Source organism: Patagioenas fasciata, chromosome 1 (genome assembly GCF_037038585.1).
Source record: "Patagioenas fasciata isolate bPatFas1 chromosome 1, bPatFas1.hap1, whole genome shotgun sequence".
Classification (NCBI taxonomy): Eukaryota; Metazoa; Chordata; class Aves; order Columbiformes; family Columbidae; genus Patagioenas; species Patagioenas fasciata.
In genome coordinates, this window is record NC_092520.1 from 213,756,222 (window position 1) to 213,782,521 (window position 26,300).

General features: G+C 44.6%; 1 protein-coding gene across 1 annotated transcript in view; it reads left to right on the forward strand.

Moving 5' to 3' along the window:
- The window catches only part of NET1 (neuroepithelial cell transforming 1), a 54,850-nt gene that overhangs the window by 11,773 nt on the left and 16,777 nt on the right, over nucleotides 1-26,300 (forward strand). The window contains exons 2-3 of the mRNA XM_065842246.2: nucleotides 15,648-15,714; nucleotides 21,528-21,587. Of these exons, the coding sequence (XP_065698318.1) occupies nucleotides 15,648-15,714; nucleotides 21,528-21,587 (127 nt within the window). The remainder of the gene's footprint in view (nucleotides 1-15,647; nucleotides 15,715-21,527; nucleotides 21,588-26,300) is intronic.

Consider the following 26,300-nt stretch of genomic DNA (forward strand, 5'->3'; position numbering starts at 1 on the left):
CCCTGATGTCATTGAACGGCCTTCTAAAAAGCTGAGAAGTGAATGCTGGAATTACTTCATCTGCTAATCAAGACTAGCAGCTGGATATAAATATAAAATATTCCAGATTAGGAAAATGCATCCTCTGCATCCTGAAAATACTCTGGGTAGATCATTTAATTTGAATTTTGCATGGAAACAAGCTCGTCACAGCTGCATCCTATGGGGAAAACTGCTTCATGCAGTGGAGTGTTGTGGAGAACTGGGTCTTTGGTAAATGCGGTCGCAATGTTCACGTCTTTACAACCACACAAGGGCCGTGTCCCATTCAAGCGTGACTTTGTCACCTCTTGACAAGCCCTGAACACAAAGGCTGCGGGCTTGAGCTTAGGAATTAGATTAATCTTCAAAACTAAACTATGTCACACCATTAACATACCTACTGAGCTGAAGAAAATGGCAGGTGGAGGTTTGGCTTCCTTCCAAATAGGGTTTTAGGTGGTCATTAAGTTTGTTCTCCTGTCTGCACATCATCCTTGCTTCCCAGCTTTTATACTTTGCAGGGCAAATGTCAGCAGTCCCTAGAAAGCAGCTGCAGTTTCACGTAGTATTCACTCACTGAAATACATCTCTTGTTCTTTCAACTGTTTAAAATCTGCAGCTTTGTTGTTCCAGCTGAGGTACCTTTTCCCTTTGCTGTGAGAAATAGAAATAATACTTTGGTTTCTCCGCACCCAAAATTACAGGTTGCCAACAAACCTCGGACTTGGTGGTCCCACTGTTACCACATCCTGGTGAGAGGGGAAGTACCTTATTAAATGTGCTGACATAATTGTAAGCAATTATCGAACCAAACCTTCAACTTTACCTGCAAATGGACAGGAAGCCAAGCTTGATCACAGGCCTTGACTTCCCGGTGCCGTGCCCTCCTCAGGCAATTTTATTGTTTTTGAAGCCTTCCCAGAAATTAAAGTGAGGACAGAGGCCCTCCCAGTTGTCTTAAAAGAAAGGACAAAGGCACAGTTTATTTCAGACCTGACTCTCAGATGTTTGGATGGGTTGACAAGGTAATTTCTTCGTTCCTTGAGCAGGACCCTAAATATTAGGTCCCTAAAAAGGGACATAAAGTGTATCTGTGCAGCCAGGGTCTTACAGGCTCTGCTGCAAGCGTTCTCTCTCCTTCATTTGGATGTTTGGCTGCTCACCTTCATTCTTGATCTTTATTTTGGTGAAGCCAAAGAAAACGCAGACTTGAACAACAAAAAAGGCAACAAGCCAATAACATAGTTAGAATTGCAAATCCAGGTGGGCCCCACCTCATGTGGAGGAGTAGTAACAACCTTGGCTGAAGTTTCCTGCGTGTTTTAGCAAGCAGTCCCAAGGACAGACAATAACACAGCCTGGCTTGTGCTTGGATTCCCTGATGTCTTTTTCTCCCCGCCTCCACAATTGAAGTGTAACAGTTCATTCCTTATGCGCAAAGTTGAAAGATGTAATTTTATTTTAAGTCACGTGGAGATTATTTGACTGTGGGGAATGGGAGCTCTTGGGAAGGCAGAGACATGCCAGTGTCGCTTGGAAAAGGCTCAGACTTCTCCCTTTTCTCCTCTATCTTTATCTCGTGTCTTTCTGGAGTGTTGTTGCTGCCAGGAGCTTTCTTCTTGCTGTGTCCTCCTGTGCTGACGCATACACAGGGATCTCCAGCATATCAAACAAGGGACTGCTGGCTCTGGCAGAGCTTTGATTGCTTTCTCAGTCCCTTCAGAGGCTGCCAAGCATGCAATGAAATCCCCTCCCTCCAGGTGTCACCACTGGATTGGGAAACAGATCTTTTCCTCCTTTCACTCTACCTTTAAGCTCATTATTTGCAATTGACCGGTTAGGCTACATTTAGGTTTAATTTTATTTTACCAAATCAAATGGTTAGTGCTCCCCAACTCAGGATGAAGTGATTTATTGAATGCTACAGGATGGCTTTTTGTTTTCACTCACGCTGAGTTAATATTCTTCCATGACACGCTGTGCTTTTCTAAACGCAGAGCAGGGAACCGAAGCACGCGAACACGTCCTGGGTGGGCTGGAGGAGGAAGGCGGTAGAGCTGGGAGTGTTCAGCACCTGCCTCTTCACTTAAAAGCTCTTCTGCAAAGTTTTCTGGGTGGTTCCAGGTTCGTTTCTGAGAACCCACAGCATGTTGGGCTTTGGCATCAGAGAGACCACAAAAACCTATTGCATAAAGTTACAATTAAGCTGATTTCCCTCCTCCACATGCATAAAGGTTTTAAGACTTGTTTGTAACCATTTCCATATTTTGCTTAGTGAGAAGAGGCAGTTACAGCTCTTGGCTTAGTTCAGACCTTTAGATGCAAGATTTTCCAGCAAGCCAAAGTGATTTAATCCCTATGGGGTGACTTTTTTTAATGCCAATTGTGTTCATGAGTCCCTTAAACTGGCTGGAAAGTATCACCCAAAGCACTAGGAAGCATTAACTAATTAGTGGCCTGTACCCAAACTCCTTCACAAATGACATTGCCATTCATTTGACAGGACTTTGCACTTTGTACAGCAGCCTTTCCAAGCAGTGGGCCTGAGCAGCTGATTTTATTACTGTTTTACAAAGGTATCAGCTTCAAAACTTTGTTCATGACAGAGGGAAGCTGATGCAGAAGTTCCGACTTCGAGCAAAATATCTATTTAACTGTATGGCAGTTACTGGTGGTTTATAGTCAGTAAAATGAGTTGGTGTTTTAACTTGTACTGTATCAACAGTTGGGAAAGAAGGTGCTCTTCGTAACAGACGAAATGTCGAGATACACAATGTTTTCAATGCAATAGTCCTTATCGTTGCATCAAGTCGTGTTTTCTAAACCAGGTGTACATATGTAACGTTTTGTATTGCCGCTTGTTATTTCAGCTGAATAATGTATCTCCCACTCAGTTTTTGATATTCATTTTGATTTGTCAGTGATTATCTCTTTGCATCGAGCTCGCCGCGCTTTGTACTCACATGTAGTGGAGCTGTTGCAATACTAATTCCTACACGTAAGGGGGCAGATTTGAGATTGGCCTGGAACCTGAATCTATTTTCTTTGTGTAAAGAATTGCTTCAGGACAACCTTCACAAGAGACAGAGTAATCTTTGTACTAACTGTCCAAGAATGTTCTCTTGAACACGAATAACCGCTGGTTGAGCCGAGTGAGTTTGAATAACAGGTTTCCTGTGGACATGTCTAGCAGACTTTCTCTTCTCTAAGACTGCACTTTCTAGAGAGGTGCTGTTTTCCCCTTGCACTGCAAGATTTAGTTCGTGCGTGGGTGGTTGGTTTGTTTGTTGTAATAACTGGAAATGGCCATAATGCTTTTATTAAAACTTCATTACTCCTCTCTGCTTAAGACTTGAAAACAGACTTCAGGTGTATTTATGCTTCTCCATGGAAAGAGATTAGAGACTCGTGTCTGAACTCTCCTCCCTTTCCATCATGCGAGCTCATATGTTTTCCCTGGGCCCCAAGCAGCCGCCTTTCTTTGCCAACCTCCATAAAATTATCCCTGGAGGCAGCAGTTCCTTGTCTACTGCAGTAACTGCATTTTACCTGATTTCTTAATCCTTCATCTGTATTGTTTTGTCTGAGTTTGAAGCTCGTTCCCTTTCCTTGCTGGCCTTTCTTTACTCTGTTCCTTATCTGCCACTGCCTCTAAAACCTCTATGGTCAGACAGCCAAATAACATCCGCGACTGTCATCCCCATAAAGAGGATTTGGCTTCTAGCCTGAGCTCTAACCTGATCTCTACCAGCAGCCTTGTGCAAACTGAGCTAAATTGACCAGGTTAGGAGAATTTAAAGTAACTCAAACTGGAAATAGTCATCTAGGACATGGAGTCATTCCCACTGGGGAGGCCAAACCTCAAATCTTGGGGTCAGTTTTGGGCCCCTCATGCCAAGAAAGGACTTGAGGTGCTGGAGTGAGTGGAGAGAAGGGAACGGAGCTGGTGAGGGGCTGGAGCACAAGTGTGATGGGAGCGGCTGAGGGAGCTGGGGGGTTCAGCTGGAGAACAGGAGCTGAGGGGAGACCTTCTGATCTCTGAACTGCCTGAAAGGAGCTTGGAGCCAGGGGGGTCGGGCTCTGCTCCCCAGGAACAAGCGCCAGGAGCAGAGGAAACGGCCTCAAGTTGTGCCAGGGGAGGTTGAGGTTGGATGTGGGGAACAATTTCTTCCCCAAAGGGCTGTGGGGCATTGGAACAGGCTGCCCAGGGCAGTGGTGGAGCCACCATCCCTGGAGGGGTTTAAAAGATGCGTAATGAGGTTCCTGGGGACATGGTTTAGGCATGGACTTGACAGTGCTAGGTTAATGGTTGGACTCAATGATCTTAAAGGTCTTTTCCATCCTAAACAATTTTATTGTTAGAGAGCTGATATTCCTCTGATGCTTTCCCACCAGCAGGAGAGTGGAAGGTGTCAGCATGAAGCATTGTGAGATATGTCCTAAAGACGTACAGGTGGGCATGGAGGCAGAGAGAGGACTGAGAAACATGGCTGTGGTTTGCTGCTGGAGCTCTGCGACTGCACGCTTGGGTCAGACACGGATGCCAACCATCTGCACCAACTGCAGTTGGGACCCATCACTGAAAGGGCAAGGCTGAAATGCTGCATGAAAAGGAGAACCCCCTTAGGAATCGGAAGCCTCCAAAGTCAGGGCAAAGGAGGCAGTTCAAGGTTAAAATAACGTGAAGAAAGCTAGTTGCAGTGAAAGGAAGCGGTTATCTTGCTGGAGCACAGAAGGTGCCCTAGTTAAAGTGCCTTAAATGAATTTAATAAAACAGTGTAAACCCTGTTTGCGCAAATGAGCTTTCCCCGAGTGGTTACTGGCCTGTGTCAACTTAGCACAGGTCAATTTGTTACTGGCTTGCAGAGCTGCCTGGATATCAGCACTAAATGTGTTTACTTATCTTTACATTTGGTAAGAAAAGAATGAAAGGGACTGAGCCTTCAAAAAGTAAAAGCATTAAACAATCTCTTTTGTAAGAGCAAAGTAAACCTCCAAGTCCTCGTAATGTTTAAATATTTAAAATATGAAGTTATTCAGTGCTGCCTTACCACCCACCTACTAAGGCCTGTTTCTCTTCCGATCTTACCCTTAAATTGTATAGACATTACATTACACAGCTCCACCCTGCAGCCATTTCCTGCTCAGCTCCTTAGTCTGTAGTATTTTCTGATTATTTTTTCTCTTGTCTCCTTTTCTGTTTTTAATACAGCTCCTTTTATTTTTTCAGCCATGATTCCTAGACTGCTTGTGCTGGTTTACCCTGCCCAAACCTACCGAACCCTGCCCGTGTTTCTTTTTTACTGCGTGGGATAAGTGCTAATCTCCTTCAGCCTGCAACACAATGCAGGACATCTTTTTATAGTCCTAGAGCTGAACTTTCTTAAGAACGTAAGAGCTGGTTCAGAACGAAGATCCCTCTGACCCAATGTGCTCTTTCCAAATGGGCACTAAGTAAGCACAAGACAGACATTTATGATGCCCTTTCTCCTGTACCATCTCAGTCTCCACCAGTTTAAGTCATCTGCTTGGTAAATCTCTTCCAAGGCTTTGTCTGGGATCTTGATCCCGTGTGGACCTTGCAACCGTGGCAGCGTTTGGTAAAGAGTTCCACAAGTCAGTTGTTTACCATGGGTGTTCCTGATGGGGCTGGGAAAGCGTCTCCTCTACTGAAATGGGAAGAGAAGGGATGTGATCTGCCCTCCACCCCAGTCAAGCTCAATTTTAAAGCTTCTGCTGAGCTGCCCTGAGCAGCAAGAAAAAGGCTGGCTTAGATTATTTGAAGCTGAAGCCATTCTGTGGCTTGTTTTGTTTATGTTGTGAATCACAAGTAATTGCAAACATATTATTCTGGTACTGATGAGTCCCCACACTGATGCTATGGCAGAGGGCAGGATGGCTTCCTTTAAACACAGGGTGTTTTGAAAGGTGGACCTAATTTACCCAACATACTGCTTTGAAATAGGGTCCATCTTTTTGAAACACCCTATATACACGACGGTACCACTGCTGTTACAAATCCTCCACCTCCTCTGTTTTTAAGAAACCCTTGAGCTCCAGAATAGTCCTGTATAACAGAAAAAAAGCAAAGCTAGTACAAGCAAGCAACTGCATTTCAGCTGTTCTTTAATAACCTCTTACACACACATGTTCAGCCTCAGCAGATGATTCTCTCACTGAGCTCAAGCCTAACTAAACTCTGCTCAGACTACCTGGTTTGCTGCAGGTTGCAAGGATGCCCGTGGACTCTTGCAGTGGTTCAGCTGGTCAGTAGTACCTTGTTACACCACGTTAAGTTGCCGTTCCACCCCTTGAGCCTTACAACTGGTATAACTGTGTTCATACCAGGGGCTGCAGTGACAGTGTGCATAGAAAAAGAACAACCTACAGCTGGAGTGAGTGTTTGCATAGCTGCTTATAGTTAAAAAAGAGAAAAGTTTGTGCCTGTCAGCACTAAAATGTATGTTTTCCTGACTGTTCTCTTGTGATAACTTCTAATATTTATTGGATCGAGCTTGGTTCCCACAAGAACTCAAAATAGTTGTCTGGATTTGAACCGCCGCAGTTTTCCTCGCCTGGTACGGCTGCCGGGCAGCGGAGCTCGCTCCCATGGCTTCTGGGCACTTGGAATTCCTCTGTCCCGACCGTTCTCCCTCGAGAGTGTTCAAAACGGGTATCGCAGGGGAAGGGGCTCCCACGGGTGACCCTAAGTGGAAAAAATGATGTTTAAAGTACAACTAGTTTCAACTGAACTCGGAGCCTTTTGCTCCCTGCCTGGAAATGTTCAAGGAGTTTAAAGTTCACTTGCAGCCCTCAAGAGCCTGTGTTTGTGGGAATTAAAAAAAGTCAGGTAAAGTTAATCTGAAAGGGTCAATGGTTCATTAGAGCACCCAGACGCCGTGTTTGTTACACAAAAACACTGAGAAAAGGGCCTTATCTTCCAGGCTAGTGTCCATGAGACAGCGCTTTCCTGGAAGCATGGCTATTGTTGACAACATTTGCTTCCTTTTGCTTTTCTCCTTGAGCATGGTCCAGACACCTAAACCTTTATTCACGATACTTTTTGCGCTTGTGCGTTACCACCTCTAAGCTTAACACCTCTGCATTGAGAAGTCTGCTTTGATTTTCTTTTTTAAATGATGGTGGGTTTTCTGGAATGCAGCTCATTTCTGACCTCAGCACCAAAATTGCCAAAGAAGATGTGAACTATGTAGAATAAAGCCTGACTGCAGATTTCTCTAAGCCTTTAGAGGTACCTGCTATCAAGTGCACATCTAGGGTGACATCCTCAAGTGAGTCAAAAATGTATTTGTGAATATTGCGTCTGAGCTTTAACTAGAAATTTGGTCAGCTGGTATCTCATAAGCATTGCGTGGAAGATTCATTTCACCTAACTTGGGTCACCTAAAAGCCGATTGCTTAAATCTGAGCCTTGCACACAGTTCCTTTATAGCCGATGCAGAAAGTGAGGCGCCTGGAGGGTGTAGCCAAGGCAGCTTAAAATGCTTGGCTGGAGGTGTCACCCTCTCTCCAGGAGTGACAGGGGAGCCTGGCCAAGGGGGGCCGACAGATGAGCCGAGCCCTGGCCTGGCTACACGCTCAGCAGCAAAAGGGGAGCCAAGGTTTGGCATGTGGCGTTGGTGCGGTTTTATTTCTGTTCCCGGTTTTTAATTGGGAGGATTATCTTCTAGTCCATCATTCATGCGAGAAGCCGTGCCCGGCCGACAGACCTGATTGACAAGGACCTGATGCGCGAAACTCAGCGGCTGAAGAGCTGGGGGTGCGTTAGAGCTCTGCTCTTCTGCCAGGGCTGATTCTGCAGCAGCCAGAGCGATTGCACGGTTGCTGACAAGCAAAATATTTTGTCAGCAGCTGCGCTGCTTCTGCCTCCAGCCCTCCTCCCACCTCCACTTCAGCATTTACATCATATCTCTGGAAACGAGAGTACAAATAGCTCTGTGAAGTGGGCAGAATTACTTTACACAGCATGTGCTTAATCATGGATCAGAAGATGTTAGTACTGTCAGCGGCTTTCATTTTCCTCTTAATAAAGAGGAATCAAGCTTTTTTTATCTTTCTAGCGATGGATTATTGCCATAATCTTCTCTTGCAGGCACGAATTACCTGGAGCTCTGCCCTGTGTGCCGTGAGGCTGCATGGAGGAGTCTGGAGCCAGGGGCAGATGCCCAGTGAGGGAACAGCTGGGTGACACTCTGAACTGGCACTGCCACAAAGATGTTAATGCTGATGAGTCTGCAGGGACACCAACTCCCTCCAGTGCTCTGGAAGAGGGGTTGTACTTCTGGAGCACCAGACTTTTGTCTCATGCCTTGTGATGCCTCTGTCCTCTTGGCTTGGGCATGGCCTGGACTCATGGATTCCTTGAGGCATCCAGAGTTCTTTTTGTTCTTTCCTTGGCATTACAGGTTCCTTAGGGTGTTCACAATGTTCCCATCACCTCCTCACTACATTTGCACCTGTGTTTAGGGGCTGTGATGGCAGCTCAACGTGGTCCGTGCAGCTGCAGAGGGTTGTCTCAGCTCACGAGCGAAGCAGACCAAAGGTTTTCCTACCTCAGTTTGTATTTGCTACCTCTTGGTTTTGGCTCAGCACAAATGTTTGCACAGTTACGTTGTGAACTAAATCACTGAAAGGGTATTCTTACGAATAATCTTCACAAAAGGCTATTGTTACTTGTTTCATTGCAGTTGATGGTGTCCTGCCATCCGTCATTCGACCAGAAGCCTTTGAAAAATGCTACGGTGTGCTTAAGCATTAATGTTGGGGTAACTTGAACAGTTGGAAGGGGATCGGGGTGGGGAAGAGAGGAGACCAGACCATGTGCTACTGAAAAGTCCTTCTCTTTTCTTTGTCCTGCAGAAAATCTGGCTGCCAGCCTCAGCAACGGGGCTTGGTGTTTACCCGATTTAACTTGGAGCAGAGACTCAGTTGGGGAGGGAAGTGTGAAGGCAAACTGGAAGGAAGATCTTTGGGTCATAAGGGAAGTCTGTGGTGAAAAGATAGCACTTCAATTCTCAGATGAAACTACATGTTGCTGTGTTGGCTGTGGAGGAGCTGTTAATGTGCAGCTCTGGAGAGGTCAGGCGTGATTATTTAAGGATATCAGGGCATGTTTAATCTCCTTGGGGCTTATCTGCTTGTGTTCAGTGCTGCTGTTGATTGCTTCTTCAGACAAATAGCTGTAATATTCCCCCAATACCAGTGAGGAGCAAACACTTCTAAAATGGAAAATCACTCTTCCCGTTCAGTCTGCGCTGAACTTCGTAAAACTCTTTAAACAAAAATTTAATGTTCTTTCTATAATTTCAACATGCCCAGAGTGTCTGAAGGCGCTTCCTTTGAGAAGCAGATGTTGTTCCAACGTAAAAGAACAAAATAATAGCTATTCCAGAGCGTCTCAAAGTACAAGAAGTTCTCAGCTCAGCAGTAGCGCCGCTCGCTCCTGTTGGAGTGGTGGATGGTTTCAAGTGGTTTTGATTGCCGTGGGTTTTTCATGGCTTTGCTATTTGAAAGCTGAGACTGCTAGAATTACTAATTGCACCCGTGTTGCAAACCGTGCTGCTGCCGCTGCCAGAAAGTTATTGCAGCTTTCTAAACCACATTTCCAGAGAGCAACCCGTCATTCTTTTGCTATCTATATAATTAGGGCTGTGAGGATCCCGCTTCCTTTTGTGCGCTGCTGGCAGCGTTAATGAGGTAACATTAATGATGGAGGAGCAGTCTGCGAACTTGAACTCTATGCAGAGTTCACTAGCACCATTTTCCTCTCAACCAGTGAAGTGCTGGGTCCTTCTGTCTTGCTTTTAGATATTTAAAATGTCTGTCAATAGCTTTTTCTTCAAGTGAGGCTTTTACCGTGGAGCTTTTCAAGATAAGGGACCGTGACAAGCGCTGCCGTAAGTGCCCTTAGTCAGAGTGTGTTTGCACAGCTCTTGGGAGGCCTCTTACACCGGCCAAGGCCTCTGGATATCGTTGAAGTGGAAATATTAACTACAGTAAGTTGGAAATCCAGAGCTGCTTTTCTTTCCCCCTGCAGAAAAGCTTTAAATTAAAATTTAAAAGTCATTTTATGGAGCTTTTCTGTTCTTGTCGTTCGAAACAGGCTTCACCGGTGGGGCTTGCTCTTTTGGGGAAAAACTGTTGGCGTAATATTCACCATCTTAATGTTTAACCGGTGCAAGTCGTTTATATCAAAGTACAGATTGCACTGAAAACAAAAATAAAGAAGAGGGGATTGGAAGTCAGAGGGGAAGGAAACACAGAATCGCTGCCCAGGCTGAAGAATGTATTTTGGAACTTGGAAAAGTGAAGAGAACTGCCAGATCAAAGCATTTCTGCTGTTTCCTGGATAAATCATCAAAAATAAGTGAAAAAGAGAGTGCAGACTGTCGAATGATGCTGACTAGACAGCGCGGGTTTACAGTAAAAGGAGGAAAATGTTTCAGATCACGCTAATGGGAAGTTGCTCAAACCTGATGAGTGAAGCTTTTCTGTGCTTTATTCTCTAGACTGACTAATGGGGATCTATTCGGGCACACCCTTTGTGGATGGCTTTTGGGTTTTTGGTTACCCCAAAATCTTTTTAATGGCTTTCCCCCACCCCACTCCTCCTTCCTCAAAAAAATAGCAAAAGTCAACATAAAACCCCCCATCTCTGGAGAAGATGAGCAATAAAAAGATGCTTAAGAAGCAACAGCGCACTCGACAGCAACTTTTGCTTTTTGATAAATGGAATTATAGATGAAGTGTGTTTTTTTTTTCACTGCTGATTACCCCTCCCTTCTGAACTTCAAAACATGTCCAGCTCTGAAGGGAACGATCAACCTTGAAATTAAGTTGTGAGGACGAATTTGGCCGAGCGCCCGCCGCCATTGCTTCATCCATCCATACCCTCCTGTGCTGGTGAGAGGATCCTGATGTTTATTCAAGGAAAGGCGGCGAACAATGACTGTTTCCTTCAATGCGAAACAATTGAGCCTGCCCACTTGCCTTTATCAATATGTTATCTACTAAATTGCCCAAACTTCCTCTATTAAGATTATTGGGGCCCCATCTCTGCTATGTTGCCCAACAGGTTTTGTGCTCAGGACTCCCCCGGCCTCTCCCCATGTTGGTTTTAAACCTGTTTTCAGACCAGCTTGAAAATACAAATGACATGTGCACTTAGAAGGTTAAAAAATACTTAATAGCTAATATCTCTCTGGTCCATCAGCATGACAGTCTCTATTTTAACAGGCTCTGGGAAGATTTACTCTTGGCAAGACTGGTAGTAACATCATTTGCTGGTAAGCAGCCTGGAACATTCATTTCTTGAAGCAAACGGAGGGTACCAAAACAGGAGTTTTTGTTCTTTGTGTACAGTCTCAACAAGATCGCCCTTCCCCTGCTCTTAGTTTGGAGAGATTTGCTTTGCCAGCGTGTTGCTGCAATGTTTTACATCTCAAAAATCATTTTTCTGTCTTCACGTAATCGTCTTCGTAACCCCGAAGTTCTTAATCATTTGGAAATAGGTTTCAAAGTGACATGAATCAGCCAGCTATAATTAACACTTTCTGCTTGTCTTGAGCCTGGTAAGATAAGACAAGAGTCTGTATCTGCTCATCCTGTCTTAAACAAGGAAATTATGCTGGAGACAGTTTATCATTCTTGATCTTTTTCAAGGAAGTGACTGAACAGTTTGGGTGACACAGCAGGGATATCTATGGATGTCCCTACAATAGGGCCAAGCTCTTGGCACAGCTTTGTGGTAAACACAACAATTAACTATATCCAACTGCTGGCACCACACTAAACTTTATTCTGCTGTCTTCAGGTACTAAAATATCCCGTCCAGCCCGCTCTGCGCTTGTTTCCATTAATCACCGAGTGTTTTGAGCAGTGACCGACAGCGCGGAGCTCCATCGCGCAGCTCTGCTTTTCCTCACGTCGTGTTGCGAGATGCTTTAGGTAAAACTTCCAGGATTGCGCTTACGATCATCGCTGACCTTTAACTCACTGGCACTTGTCTTCAGATTCTTGACAGGCCTTGCGAGGGATGCCCAGCTGAGCACCGCAATCCCGAGTCATCCCTTTGCACGTAATATGCGGGGTGACTAAATTTGGCTTTGTAGTTTTGAAGAGCTTTGCCTGCTCTACAAGCGATCATCCCAATGGTATTTGCTTAAAAACATCTTCAAGGCTCAGTAAGCAAGCGGTGACTGGAGAGGGGACACTGGGAGATGTGATGAAGCTTTCCTAAAGGTCTTTTATTCCACTTAGCACAAGAGAATCCTTCCCTTGGTATCTCTTTGCCACTCCTGGTGGTTCCTGGCAGCTCTCGGCTTCCCATGCTTGGCTAAAGACTTGAAGATCTCTTTCTACCACTAAATGTTCAATGGTCAGGAAACATCTGTGATTCCAAGATCTAGAACAAATAAGAGGATTCCTACTCCCAGAACGCTGCTGATGTTGGTGGCATCTGAGAAGGAGCAGTTTCTGATTTCTACTTTGCTCTCTTGAGTCCTCCTACTAAACCATTGAGGAGGAGAAAAGAGCAACTGGTCTATAATGAGCTCTGTTGTTGCAGAATATCTGTGTTGGTTGTTTGGAGGACTGAAGGAAACTTTTTAACCGGGGCTGATATTTCTATCTTCCATGTCTTTTGTGGGAGATCTTACCTACATTTCTCCCCACAGCTGAGTGACCAAGGGAGGCAGTTTAGATGATGGAGCCTGAGATGGAGAAATTTCTCTCCAGCTCTTGTGGACAACCGGAAGCAAAACTGCCTGTAGATTCTTAAACCTCAATCCTATTGTACTCCCCACTCCTACAATTCATTTTTAAACGCTGGGGTTTCCAAGTTAATGCCTCTCATAGGTGATCATTTCTCCTTTTCATGAAAGAATAGTGGCTGTGTAGTCTTGATATCGAGCGGTAGCAGCAGAGAGGTTCATACCTGTGTGATCATCTCTGCACGTTGTCTTTTTGAACATATTATCAAGCAGGTTCCCAGGAGACAGCAAGGATAGTGGGGAGGCCGGAGTAGGAGGCATCTCACGGATTTAGCTCCAGGAATCCCACCCCAGCTTGAGCAGAGGGCAGGTACATCACCTTACAGTGTGCGCGCCAAAATAAAACACTGCTTTGGATTAAATCCTTATTATAATACCTGTATAATAAGAATGAAACACATTGGGAGGCAAATGGAAACCTACAGTGGTTCCTTTAAACCTGTAAGAGGACACGATAGCTGTAAAATACCTTTAAAACTGAACTTTTTGAAAGGCTGCTGTAGCCAAACTTACTTGATTATACCCCATAAAATCCCAGTTGCTCTCCGCAGGCAGTGGGGCACAACTTGGGGTGCACCCAGAACCCCAGACAACGTAACTGGGGCAGCTCCAAGCGTCCCACATGCATCCTGGGCTGACTGGGAGGTACTCTGAACAGTTTACAAGCCTCCTGTGGCTTCCAGGCCACAATTCGGCTGCCTCTGGTGTCAGAGATCAGGATTCATGGAATAAAATGGTGTTGAAGCCTCCCGGCTGCCATAGAGACTGGGGCTTAGTCTCTTCTGGGAGCTCGTTATGGCTGCGCAGGGCACAGTTTGCAGACCATTAATTACCTCTTTGCTCTTCTATCTGTAGTCAAGGAAGGTTTAATCAAACTCATAAATTTCAGGCTGGGCAGCCTAGCAGGTTAGATGGACGGATTTTTCTTTCTCGTGAGAAAAACAACTCTCTTTTAAATTTCAAAGAAATGCAACGCTCATTCCCAGATTTTCTCCCTGAGCGGTATGTACTCTTAGAAATCCCACAGAATGTTCCCTTCCAGAAATTTCTTCCCCATCTAGCAATCAGCGTATGGCATGCAGTTCTTGGAAATGCCACTTTCCTTTCTGAAGCAGCGTCACAGACATAGTAATTGTCTTTAAAAGGTTTTGGCTTATCCTGAGCTACCTGAACATCGTGTGCTCTGAGGAAAAGTTTCCTATGGTTTTACATAAGTCTTGATTCGTGCATGTGGTACTTTGAACAAGCTTATTTTATATATATATATTGTTATATCTATTTTATAGATTTTTAGGTATTTTGGATATCTGTGTATTTAGATATCTAAGTCTGTGTGTATATATATATATAACATATATGGCATATTCTAACCACTTGGAAGCATGATGTTGTTCTTGCTTCTTGGTTTTCCACTGCAGATGATTCTCACTTAGCATTTGCACTTCTTGTTCAAACATCAAAATCATCCCAAGAAACAAAATCCGCTGTCTGCACGCTGGTCCTTTGAGTTTGAAATATTGTATTAACAGCCATATGCTAAGCAAAGGCTCAGCACAGAAATATAGTAATATTTCTGGAGGAAAGGTGCTGATAAGCTCATCTGTGTCATCACATCTGCTGCATGAAATGTTCGTCTCATCACCCAAAGCATCTTGTACTCCTTTACATCTTGCTTCCAATAATGTACACTTCCTATAACATTCATCTGGTCGCTTTGCATTGGCTGGTAAAAGTGCAAAAGTGTTTTCTGGGTGGTTGACTTATATTTTCCAAGCACCAATCCAGAGCACCCCACCCTGCACAAACCTTTTCTCTTCCGATACAGAGAGCTGCTGACGTTCAACCCTACAAATGCTCCGTGAGCCGCATTTTCAGCAATACTGGAGCGCGAACCTCCTCGAAGTCAGAAAGGTTTTGCATTCCTATATCACTTCCAGGTTTTTCATAATCCTGCGGGATCGGAGGATGAAGAAAAAAGGTGCAGCTGGCGAGGAGCCGCCTTTTGTGTCTGAGTTTGTGACGGCAAGGGGGAAATCTTCTCCGCATTAGGTGATACAGCTGGCTGCCTTTGAGAAGAAAAACAAGTGTGTGGCCCGTTTGGGACTAAAATTCTACATGTTTCTCCATACTACAGCCAAAATAAGCTTTAAAAAATTGTTGCTGGAAACATACCTTAAGTCCACCAGACAGTGAAAGTTGGAACGTAACTTGTTTGCTTAACTCGGTGCGAGTACAATAAATGACTTGCATAAGGCGATTCGTTTACCATTGTTCAAAGAGCAAGGATTATACAAACGGCCCATTGTGTGGAGCGCTTTCTGGTGGTTTAACTTTCTTGGGTCGAGAAATGACTTAATGAAAGACCACAACTCAATTCCTGGTTGTAGTTTTATGGGAAACTACAGGGCTGCATTGTCAAAGGTGCAGTTTGTTGCCTCTGCTTCATTAACCTTGGAAAACTAGCCCATGATATTATTTATTATTATTGTTTTATCCTTCCTCTTGGTCAGATTGATAGGTTTGTTATCAAAAGGAGATTTTCCTCCAGCCCAGCCTGCAGGGCCCAGTAGATTTTTGCCCACCTCTTACAAAGAGCCATTTATTGTAGTAAACTGGGATTTTTAATCTAACACCTGCAATCATGGTGGAGAATACTGGCAACCCTTGTGGTCTCTCTTTCCCAAATTCCGTCCTACATCGTTGTCTTTGTAGCTTTTGTGCTGGGAGCTGAAGACGTACGATACCATCAAAGCTGTGGAAGAGAGATGTAGTTTATCAATTGCTACAACAATCTGTAAATTACTTATTTTATTCCTTTTTATTTTCTGCTTACAGGTACCCTCTGAGACGAGGCAGCTCCTTCACATTTCTGACTCCGGGATCACACTGGGACTTCACTCTGGTGAGTAAAACAGCTGGTGGGTCCAAGCGTGCAAACAAAAGCAGGAATACAGAGGTGAAGATCCCTCTGCCTGGAGGAGAAAGTGTCTGGAATGTGTTGGTTTTCTTTCTGAGCCACTGAGGCTCCTGAGCTTCAGCTGGAGGGTGTTTTTTGCACACAGGGATTAAGAGAAGGCAGGATATCCTGGACGTTGTGGTTTCCATATAAATTTCTTACTTTCTGATATGCTTCGGCTGTCCTGCTAGCTAAGAGGGCAGTACAATAGGCAAGAGGTAAACGTGGTGTAGAAATAAACCTTTTTAAGTACAAAAATCAGTATTTTTTTGGTATAGAGTAACTACTTAGAGCAAGCACATGGCCTTATTGCCTTGTAGTTTCTTCTGCATCCCATAACATGCATCCCTCCCTATGGAAATGGTCCATATCCAGCCTCCAGAGCCAGCGGAGAAACATGGAGAGCGGTTCTGAGGAACTACACTTGGTTTCTCTGCTGAATTGCTGCTCCATAAAGTCCGTCCCTCTGAGGGTTGCGAGGCTATTAGTCAGCTCAAGGAGGTGAATAGCGCCTAGAGTTGTGTATATAGATCTTGACTCATCTTTAAGCTCATCTTCGTGAGTTGCCTAAGCTGATTTGCCCCTCCGCTGCCCCATCCTCCGCCAGCAAACTAATCTGGCTGGAAAACCTGCCTTACCAAAAAGAAAACAAAGCGTTTGGGGTGAGCTGCTCCAGCTGACTGCACAAGCTCTATGAACGCCTGTGTCGGCACGAGGAAGGGCGTGAGAACACGTCTGGAGGTGGGAAAAAGGACAAGACTACCTTTTATGAAGGAAATTCCATTTCAAATCAGATGGAGCATGCATGGAGACCGGCGCTTTGCTGGCCGTGCCTCCAAGGGCAGCCATGTGAAATGTCGAGGCTCCACAAATCCGGTGTGGGAATGGATTAAACAAAACCATAAGTTCTTATAGATTTTTCTTTTGCTTCATTTTAGAAACTTTCATCTACGGTTACGTTAAACATATATATTTGAATATTACAGCGCCCTAAAAATTCTTTCAAATTTAAAAATATTGTGCTCTAACATCACAAAGTAAAAGCATTTTGATTGAGTTTCAAGTCATTCCTGTTCTTTACATGTTATTTAATCCGCTTTTATTTGCCTATGTGCATATTCAGTTCCACTCTCAATTACAGTTAGAGTTTATTGTGTTTCATGACACAGACTGCAAAAAATAAAGTGGTTTTGAAGGACTTCATTGCTTATCTGCATTCCTCCATCACGTCCCTCATCAACCTGGTCCATTGCCACTTCTCCCTTCAAGCCCAAATAGCTTCATTTCCAGCTACAGATGGTGGGTAGCCCTGAACTCCAGCCTTTTCCTGGAGATCCAAGCTTTCCTGTGAGTAGCTAGAGGTTAGGCTTGGACTAACTCTGATTTTCATGGAGCACAAGTCTTATGAGGAGCAGCTGAGGGAGCTGGGGGGTTCAGCTGGAGAACAGGAGCTGAGGGGAGACCTTCTGATCTCTGAACTGCCTGAAAGGAGCTTGGAGCCAGGGGGGTCGGGCTCTGCTCCCCAGGAACAAGCGCCAGGAGCAGACGAAACAGCCTCAAGTTGCACCAGGGGAGGTTGAGGTTGGATGTGGGGAACAATTTCTTCCCCAAAGGGCTGTGGGGCATTGGAACAGGCTGCCCAGGGCAGTGCTGGAGTCACCATCCCTGGAGGGGTTGAACAGACTCAGAGATGAGGTTCTTAGGAACATCGATTTAGAGGTGGACTTGGCAGTGTTGGGTTGATGGTTGGACTCCATGATCTTAAAGGTTTTTTCCAGCCAAAATGTTGCTATGATTAGCACAAGTGGCCCAATGAGCTCGTGGCAGAGAAGACACGCAGCTCATCTTGTGCATGGGACCCTGAGAGCTCAGTGCTTACTCTGATGGGCAATACAGCTGACGAACTGATCAGATGCTACCGAATCGTAAAATCACAGTTTATGTTGGGAAAGGAGGCACAGAAGACTGACTGCCTGATCCTATCTCCAAGCAGAACAGACTCAAACCTCCAAGCATCTTCTTGGACAAGCAACAGGACCAGAGGAAATGGCCTCAAGTTGCGCCAGGGGAGGTTGAGGTTGGATCTTGGGAACAATTTCTTCCCCAAAGGGCTGTGGAGCATTGGAACAGGCTGCCCAGGGCAGTGCTGGAGTCACCATCCCTGGAGGGTTGAACAGACACGGAGATGAGGTTCTCAAGGATGTGGGTTAGTGCCAGGGCTGGGTTAACAGTTGGACTTGATTTTGAGGGTGTTATCCATGATTCTATGTCTCTCATGTGCTGATATGTGTCACACACAGGGTTTTGTTCCCCATGGCCACCAAGTACTCAGACACTGCTCACAAACAGCATCTCCTCATGGCATCCATTGTACAGCTGTGTGACCAAAAGTCTGCAAAATATGCCCGGCCTGAGTCTCGGGGCAAGTGGGTTTAAAGAGAAGGACTAGTACATGTTCTACACAATTGGAAGAAAAGACTAAGGCAGTTTGGGTTAAAACACCCTCTGGATGGCTTCTGACTGCAAGCAAGGCTACTCGTGGTCTGTTTTTGTTTCTTCCTTTTCATTTAGGAGGATTCATTTATGAGAAACAGGCACTTGATCTTTGTTGACTTAACGGTCCTGATGCACATTCCTCACCTGGAGCCTTATTGCTGGTTTATAACTTCAGGTGGGCAATAAGCAGCAAAACCCAGACCAATCCCTAAAGAACAAAATATCCTGGTTTAAGGCAAAAGCCCTCAGCAGGAGAAAGGAAAACTAGACAACTAGAATTGGTTTTAAATTGAAACCCAGTACCTTCTTAAGAAGCATTCCTGGAGCTTGAAACGGAATCCTTGAAATGTAATTAACATTCATGCCCCTGGCATTGTTTAGGTCTTTCAAAAATAAAGTCACAAAATATTTAGATTTCCCCTCCCGATTAGCATTTTTAATGCTTCGCCTTTACAATGCCCCTTTGAGAGCCGAAATTGGCTCTCACGGCTCTTAGAGTTTAACAACTTTCAGCGGAGCGACTTTTTCCACGCAACCCGAGTTGTGCGAGAAGGCGAACGGGCCGGATCGCGACCGTCTCGGAAATGTGAGCAAACGGACCCGTAGCAGCCGCTTTTCTATCGTGTGGCTTCAAACGCCTAAATCTGAGCAATCCAAAGAGGCCGTTTTCTTGGCACCGCGCAGGAATGATCCAGCTGGCTCTGCGGTGAAATGTCTACGTTTTCGTATGAAAACTATATTGGGCAAAGGAAATGGGGTCCAGCCAAGCAATACTTATTGCATAAGTCTAGCCAGTTTAAAAACAAAACTTCTTGGCCTTCCTTTTGCGTCTGGGCTTTGGTCTGGAGCTTTATGTTAAAGATGTTAATATACTCGACTCCATAAGGAACGAATAATATTCGGATCAAAAAGGCGTGGTGTCTTTGTCTTTATTGCAAGTTTTCTGCTGTTAAATGGATGCTAATATCCTTGGCTCACATATGGGAAAAATAATGTGCAGCCCAAGGAGGTGTGGTTAGAGCAGCCTTTTATTGCAGGGTTTGATAAAGAACCAACCCTGAATATTTTACTAAACCTGAAAAAAGTCTGCGTTTGCATGTGTTCTCAAGCCTGCCAAAGGTCTGCTCTGAAAGTATGGAGTGTGCTGGGCCATTAATTCAGTGTCAGTGCTATAAATATGGTAAAGACATCATGTCTAATGTGAGAGCTTTTCCCTCTGTGGTTAGTAAGTCTATCAGCGCAGAGTCGGTATCTTGTCTTTGCAAATACAAACTGAAAAACTTAAATCGTTGGGCAACTTTGTACTTGAATCCACTGCTGTGGCTGGTTTGAGTGGGAAAGGAAAGGGAAAGGAAAAACTAAAGGGAAGGGGAAAGGAAAGAGAAAGGAAAAAGGAAAGGAAAAAGAAAGGAAAAGGGAGAGGAGAGGAAAAGAGAAGGAAAGGAAAAGGAAAGGAAAGGAAGAGGAAAGGGAGAGGAAAGGAAAAGAGAAGGAAAAGAGAAGAAAGGAAAGGGAGAGGAAAGGAAAGGGAGAGGAAAGGGGAAAAGGGAAAGACGAGAGGAAAGGAAAGGGGAAAAGGGAGAAGAGGGGAAAGGAAATGAAAGGGGAAAGGAAAGACGAAAGGGGAAAAGGGAGAGGAGAGGAAAAGAAAAGGGAAAGAGGAAAGGAAGGGGAAAGGGGGGAGGAAAGGAAGGGGAAAGGGGGGAGGAAAGGAAAAGGGAAAGAGGAAAGGAAAAGGGAAAGAGGAAAGGAAAGGAGAGAGGAAAGGGGAAAGGAACGGGGAAAAGGGAGAGGAGGGGAAAAGAAAAGGAAAGTGGGAAAGGAAAGAAAAGGGAAAGGAAAGGAAAGGAAAGGAAAGGAAAGGAAAGGAAAGGAAAGGAAAGGAAAGGAAAGGAAAGGAAAGGAAAGGAAAGGAAAGACCTAAATATAAGAAACTAGAGAGTGCACTTCTGTAACATTTCACCATTAGCTGTGTGTGTATTTGACAGTTAAACGGTAGAGTCAGCATAGTGCAGACAGGACACTGGAGCCTAAAACCACGTCACAGGAAAGGACGAGCAAACGGGAGAACAGGTTTCTGAGAAGCCTCTGGGGAAGCTGGACGCCCCTCCACAGCATCAGCTTTTCAAAGAAACCACAGCAACCGGGCTGGTCAGCGTTTAGAAATAATTCAAATTAATACTTGCATTCAGACATTTTAAATGCACTCCCAATGATGACAGGTGACTATTAAAGCTGAAACTTTTAAGTTATTTGAATATATTATTAAATTCTAAGAAAACAAGAGCTACGTATTTGCTCCTGGGGGAAGGTTGAGCTGCTGGACTGGGAAAGCACAAAGCTGAAATGGGCTGAATTTCGGAGTGGAGCTACAGAGAGGTTGTTTTCCTCATTTCACCCAGTTCAATATCCAGTCTGTTAAACTGACAACATGTAGCCCAATATAGAAATACAAAATAATTTCTTTGTCCTTTGTACTTAATGAAGTGAAAGAGTGAAACTTGACTCATTCTGAAATGCTGGAGGACGAGAGTCAAACACTGGATGAAAATCAACCACTTGTTTCATGCGCGACCAAACAATTAATGCTCGTGACCCATGTATTTTCCAGACCAGGTGGTCTACAGGCTGATCCACAGTCTAACAGGATGAGTCCACAATTAGTTTTTCCACTCTCTGGGTAATGAAAAAATAACGTAGAAGCCCAGATAGTACAGCAATAGTGGGAGGTATCAGGAAGCTCAGTGCAGATGGCTTTGATCGTTGTTCCATTGCCTTGTGCTCTTGTTTGGAAAGGAAAATAGTGGAGAGCTTCCTGCCCCAAATCCTCCTCTTTCTTCCATAACAACGTTTAATTCTTTTAGCCCAAGTCTCACCCTCTTGGTACTTCACTCTTTCAAAAAGCCCAACTTGATTGCTGACCTCAGAAACCACCAAAACCCATCTTTAATTCAACTAAATGAATCTCAAATCATTTCACAGCGGTAACCGCTCCGCTCTGTCCTGCTACTGAAATTTCCTACTGAAGACTTTACTCACAACCACAGTTATGGGCATACAGAGAAACAAGCTTATAGACACCTCATTTATAGGTATCGATCAGGTGACAGACCTCATGAAACGGCATCAACGTGCTTTGCATTTGTTCTCAACCTTTAGGTTTTCTGAGTTATTACACTTAGTTGGGGGTGTAAAGAAAGAAAGTGTCCCTAGACTGATTAATAAAATACAAATAGAGCTCTAACTCTGTTTCATTTTTACAGAAGAGGAAGCGCCGAGAGAAAGAGGATGATGTGGTCAGTCTTTGCAGCCTCGACTTTAAGGTAATCAAAACACGTTTCTCTTATGAAATGGTGCAATCTTCTACTTTAGCGACTACAGTGGCTTCTACTTTCTGCATTTGCGTTTCAGCATCAACACTTTAGGGCCGCGCGCAGCTGTGTTTGCTCTCCCATGCACCTCTGGGTGGGCTGATATCCATAACACTGCTTGTCATCTCCTGCTTTAATTATTTGAATCCTAAACCCGCCGCAGTTTTAACGTTGTTTGAAATAACCCGTACTTAACAAGAACATAAGCGTTTTCAAGTGCTGGGAAGCAAAACTGTACAAAACCCCTTCAAATGTTGCTTTTGTTTGACTTTAGTGCACTTCATTGTGTTGCGAACAAGCTGGACTGGCTGGGTGGTAAATTGTTCTTAAAGCTATGGATTAAATTGACTCACAAAAATGAGGGTGGGGAAGTGCAGAGTTGCATCTTTTTTGCCAAGGACTGTCCAAGTTTGACCTTCTGAAACAGAAACTATTTCCCACTGTCCATCTGCCCTCAGGATCTCAATGTCAGACGCTTCTCTGAAGAGGGGAAGGAAGAGAAATAGGGATTTTCCTAGGAAGGTAACTGTTAAGTTGAGAGTTAACTAAGTGGGTTTTACAGTTTATTAGACGGGGATTAAAAGTAATTTGTTAGTGGGGAATTTCCTGTTTGACCCAATGACCAGCGCATCCCCTGCTGTTGTCACTGACTTTGCATTTGTGCATTATTTATTAGCCTCACTTAACCTGGTGACTGCTGGATGCTTTGTGACCACTAATCCTCTCCAACAGCCTAACTCTGGGCTTTGACCTCTCTAGACTAAGATCTCCTATTCCAGATAAGACCAGCCCTGTAATTTCCAAGTAGAGGAGGGAAAAGAGCAAAAATAAAACAATCCAAAAATTATCATCAGAAGGCTGTGACACAGCAGGGCTGATGCCTCTGAACTGACTGTGTTTTGGGTTTGGTTTGTTTCTGAGGTCTTTCTGGTTTTCTGATGCAGATGGGAGTGTTACGGCTTGAAAATCTGCCCTCAGGGAAGAGGATTTTCTTCTCTTTTTAATTGAACTACCTTTCGATGTGTTGGACAAAATTGCAGGGCTTAGGGTTTCTCCTACAAAGCAATCGCTTGGAGGTGAAACTAAAATATCAACAGTCATTTGTGTACTTGCCTTTTGAGAGTTTGAACAGAAATCTTGCAAGGAAAGAGGGAAATCCCTGGGCTAACACAGCCAAAGTTCAACCTGCAGCTTTTGTTTAACTTGTATTCTTTTTGAAAGGGTCAGGATCTCCAGGCCTTTTGTGAGTTTGAGGCACACCCACCAAACACACTCCAGTATTCTTCTTAAAATACATTAACAGTCCTGACTGGATTGTAATTTTCAGGCTTTTTTTTAAACCAACTCTCAAGGTTATTAAAAATTGCAGAAGTACCACGGTCTACTATTTATAGTCAGATTTGCAAAACTCATCACCACAACTTCTGAGTCTCATTGAGCACTTCCAGTATAGGACAGATTATACTTTGCCCTGTCTAGATTTGATGAGGATGAACCAACCAATAGCCTGAAATTTGGCTCCATCAGATGCAGATATATTGATTTAATCGATGAATTGCCACCCAGCAAGACCTGGACAGGCTGGAGAGCTGGGCAGGGAAAAATTTAATGAAATAGAACAAGGGCAAGTGTAGAGTCTGGAATCTGGGCAGGAACAACCCCAGGTTCCAGTGTAAATTGGGGAATGAGCTATTAGAGAGCAGTGTAGGGGAAAGGGACCTGGGGGTCCTGGGGACAGCAGGGTGAGCATGAGCCAGCACTGGGCCCTTGTGGCCAGGAAGGCCAATGGTACCTGGGGTGGGTTAGAAGGGGGTGGTCAGTAGGTCAGAGAGGTTCTCCTGCCCCTCTGCTCTGCCCTGGGGAGACCACACCTGGAATATTGTGTCCAGTTGTGGCCCCTCAGTTCCAGAAGGACAGGGAACTGCTGGAGAGAGTCCAGCGCAGGGCAACAAAGATGCTGAAGGGAGTGGAGCATCTCCCGTGTGAGGAAAGGCTGAGGGAGCTGGGGCTCTGGAGCTGGAGAAGAGGAGACTGAGGGGTGACCTTATTAACGTTTACAAATATACAAAGGGTGAGTGTCAGGAGGATGGAGCCAGGCTCTTCTCGGTGACAACCAATGATAGGACAAGGGGCAATGGGTTCAAACTGGAACACAAAAGGTACCACTTAAATTTGAGAAGAAACTTCTTCCTGGTGAGGGTGTCAGAGCCTGGCCCAGGCTGCCCAGGGAGGTTGTGGAGTCTCCTTCTCTGCAGACATTCAAACCCGCCTGGACACCTTCCTGTGGAACCTCAGCTGGGTGTTCCTGCTCCATGGGGGGATTGCACTGGATGAGCTTTCCAGGGCCCTTCCAGTCCCTGACATTCTGGGATTCTGTGTAATTAACGTCACAAGAGAAGATCAATACAATATAAGAATGTTACACGTAGGTCACCCTATATATTGTTTATCCCTATCTTACAGATGAGAACTGATTTTTCCGAATTTATGAAGTGTCTAATTCCACAGCGTAACTGTTATTTCAGCTCTGTTATCTCCCCCAGCAAACACAGTTTGGCTGACAAGCTGTTTTGTCACCGTACTTGTAATAACGGAGGAGTTTTGCCAGCACGCTGCATTCACACTCCTACGAGCCGTAATTGCGCTGATAAAACCGCCGTGTAGGTGGTGACACCGTGAAGCTTTGGAGCTGCACCCTACCCAGTGTATGCTTTAAAATAAAGGTAGGGGGAAGGGATTGTTTAATGTGTACCTGTCCTTCTGAAAACATCAAGCAGTCTTGTATATTCTAGGTCATCGTTCCGCATACCAGGAAGATGGCATGGAAAGTGGCAGCCTGCAAAACCATGGTTATTTGTGTTTATTTGGGCTTTTTAATCTCTTCCTTGTCTCCCAGAGCCCTACTTAAAAGTGAACCAGGTCTGTTAGGCTTCTAATTTGACATACAGCATAAAATCCTCCCAACGTTACCAAAATATGAGCGGGAAGTTACAACCTGAGACCATAGTGGCAGCATCCATTTCCCTCACCACTTCTCTTGTGCCAAAACACCATCCTTTTGGAAGAAAGGAGGTGTTTTCTCCCCAAATCATGTCTGGAGCTGTACTACAACGTGGGTTGTTGGTAATTAAGATAGAAGGGAAAGCGAGCAAATGGCAGAAATTACAGAAACAAGACATTGAGGACAGGAATTTCTTTATGCTTTAAAACTGTGAGTTATTTTTGCACTTCAGGTGGGTCGATGAGCAACTTTTTGTCAAGCGCTCTCATATGAAACGGTTCCTTATTACCCCCGCAGTTATGCAAGGTGTTGAATGATTCATGGGAGGAAGCAGCGCTGTGTTTTTTGAAGGTGTATGTGTACCTTGATGTTGGTTAGCAACTAGATAAATACTTTCCAATATATGACAGGGAACAGACAGATGCGACGGTGTGTTTTACCGGAGGCAAAATGAAGCCAGGCTGAGTAATGGGGAAGAATCACGTCTCGTCTGGATGGTGTTTTCTTATAAGGCCTTAGGAAGAAGGATTTTGGAGAGGAAGTGGAGTCTTAGTGAGGACTCTTTTCATGAACCTACCTGCTGTGTCCTCCCAAAGCTTAACTCACCTTTTTAGGACCAATTCTGGGAATATTACTCAGCCTGGATAGGAGTTCAGCCCAAAAAAAGTACTAATGTTGGTAGCAGAGAGAAACTGTGACAATAATGCTGACAGCAACAACCTCTCCATGGAAGGCAGATAAACACTGAATTGTTTTGATGTAAAAAATTACTCGGAAAAAAAAAGGAAGGGGAGAGAGAATCCTTGTGTTTGCATTTTTGCTGGTGCAGATCATTTGAAACCATCAATGAGTGTCTTTCCACGGCCAGAGTCCCCAAACGCAACTTGGCTTCAGACAGGGCCAACACAGCCTGAAGATCATCACTAAACAACGCCAAAAACTACAGCGGCAACTCTTTCATTGAGAATATACATCCACGAGCTTTAAAGAAACAACAAAACCAGTTCTTCCCTTCCCCCTCCCAGAGATACAACGGCTCTAGAGGACTTTTTATGGGAATTTTATTGGCGTGTCTGATTCATGCGGGAACGTGCCCGTGCATAAGTTACAAATTTGTATTTGGAAATGGGCTTTGATCAAAACGAACATCTCTGGCGTCGGTTACACCGCGCAACTCCGAAAAACAACATTTGGCACGTGAGCAGGTTGGGAGCTGAAGTCAACTGTAGCTTCTCACTCCATTACTTTTTCCTTGGGGTGGATGTTGTGTTTAATAACATCACGAGATTGGACGGTCCATGTTTTCCCGGGGTCGCATTCACATTCATAAGATGGAAATTGCTTTTCTGGCTTGAACGCACAGATGTTCACTTCAGGGGTGGTTGAGGTACCTCGGTTTCTACAGAGATCTGCAGAACATCATAGGTTGTATTTCAGTAAAAAGCATCTTCACTGTGAGTTGAAGGGGCTTTATTTTGTATTTGTAACTGTATAATGGAGTTGAATGGCAGCTAATTATAGCGACCTCCCACCAGCCAAAATAAAGGCTGGATTCCAGACCGGCTCGTAAACTTTTCAGATGACCCAATAGTCTCTTGATGGCTCATAGCCTACTTTTGCTCATTTTCCAGAATACTGCTCTGAATTTGGCTCCTAATATAAAT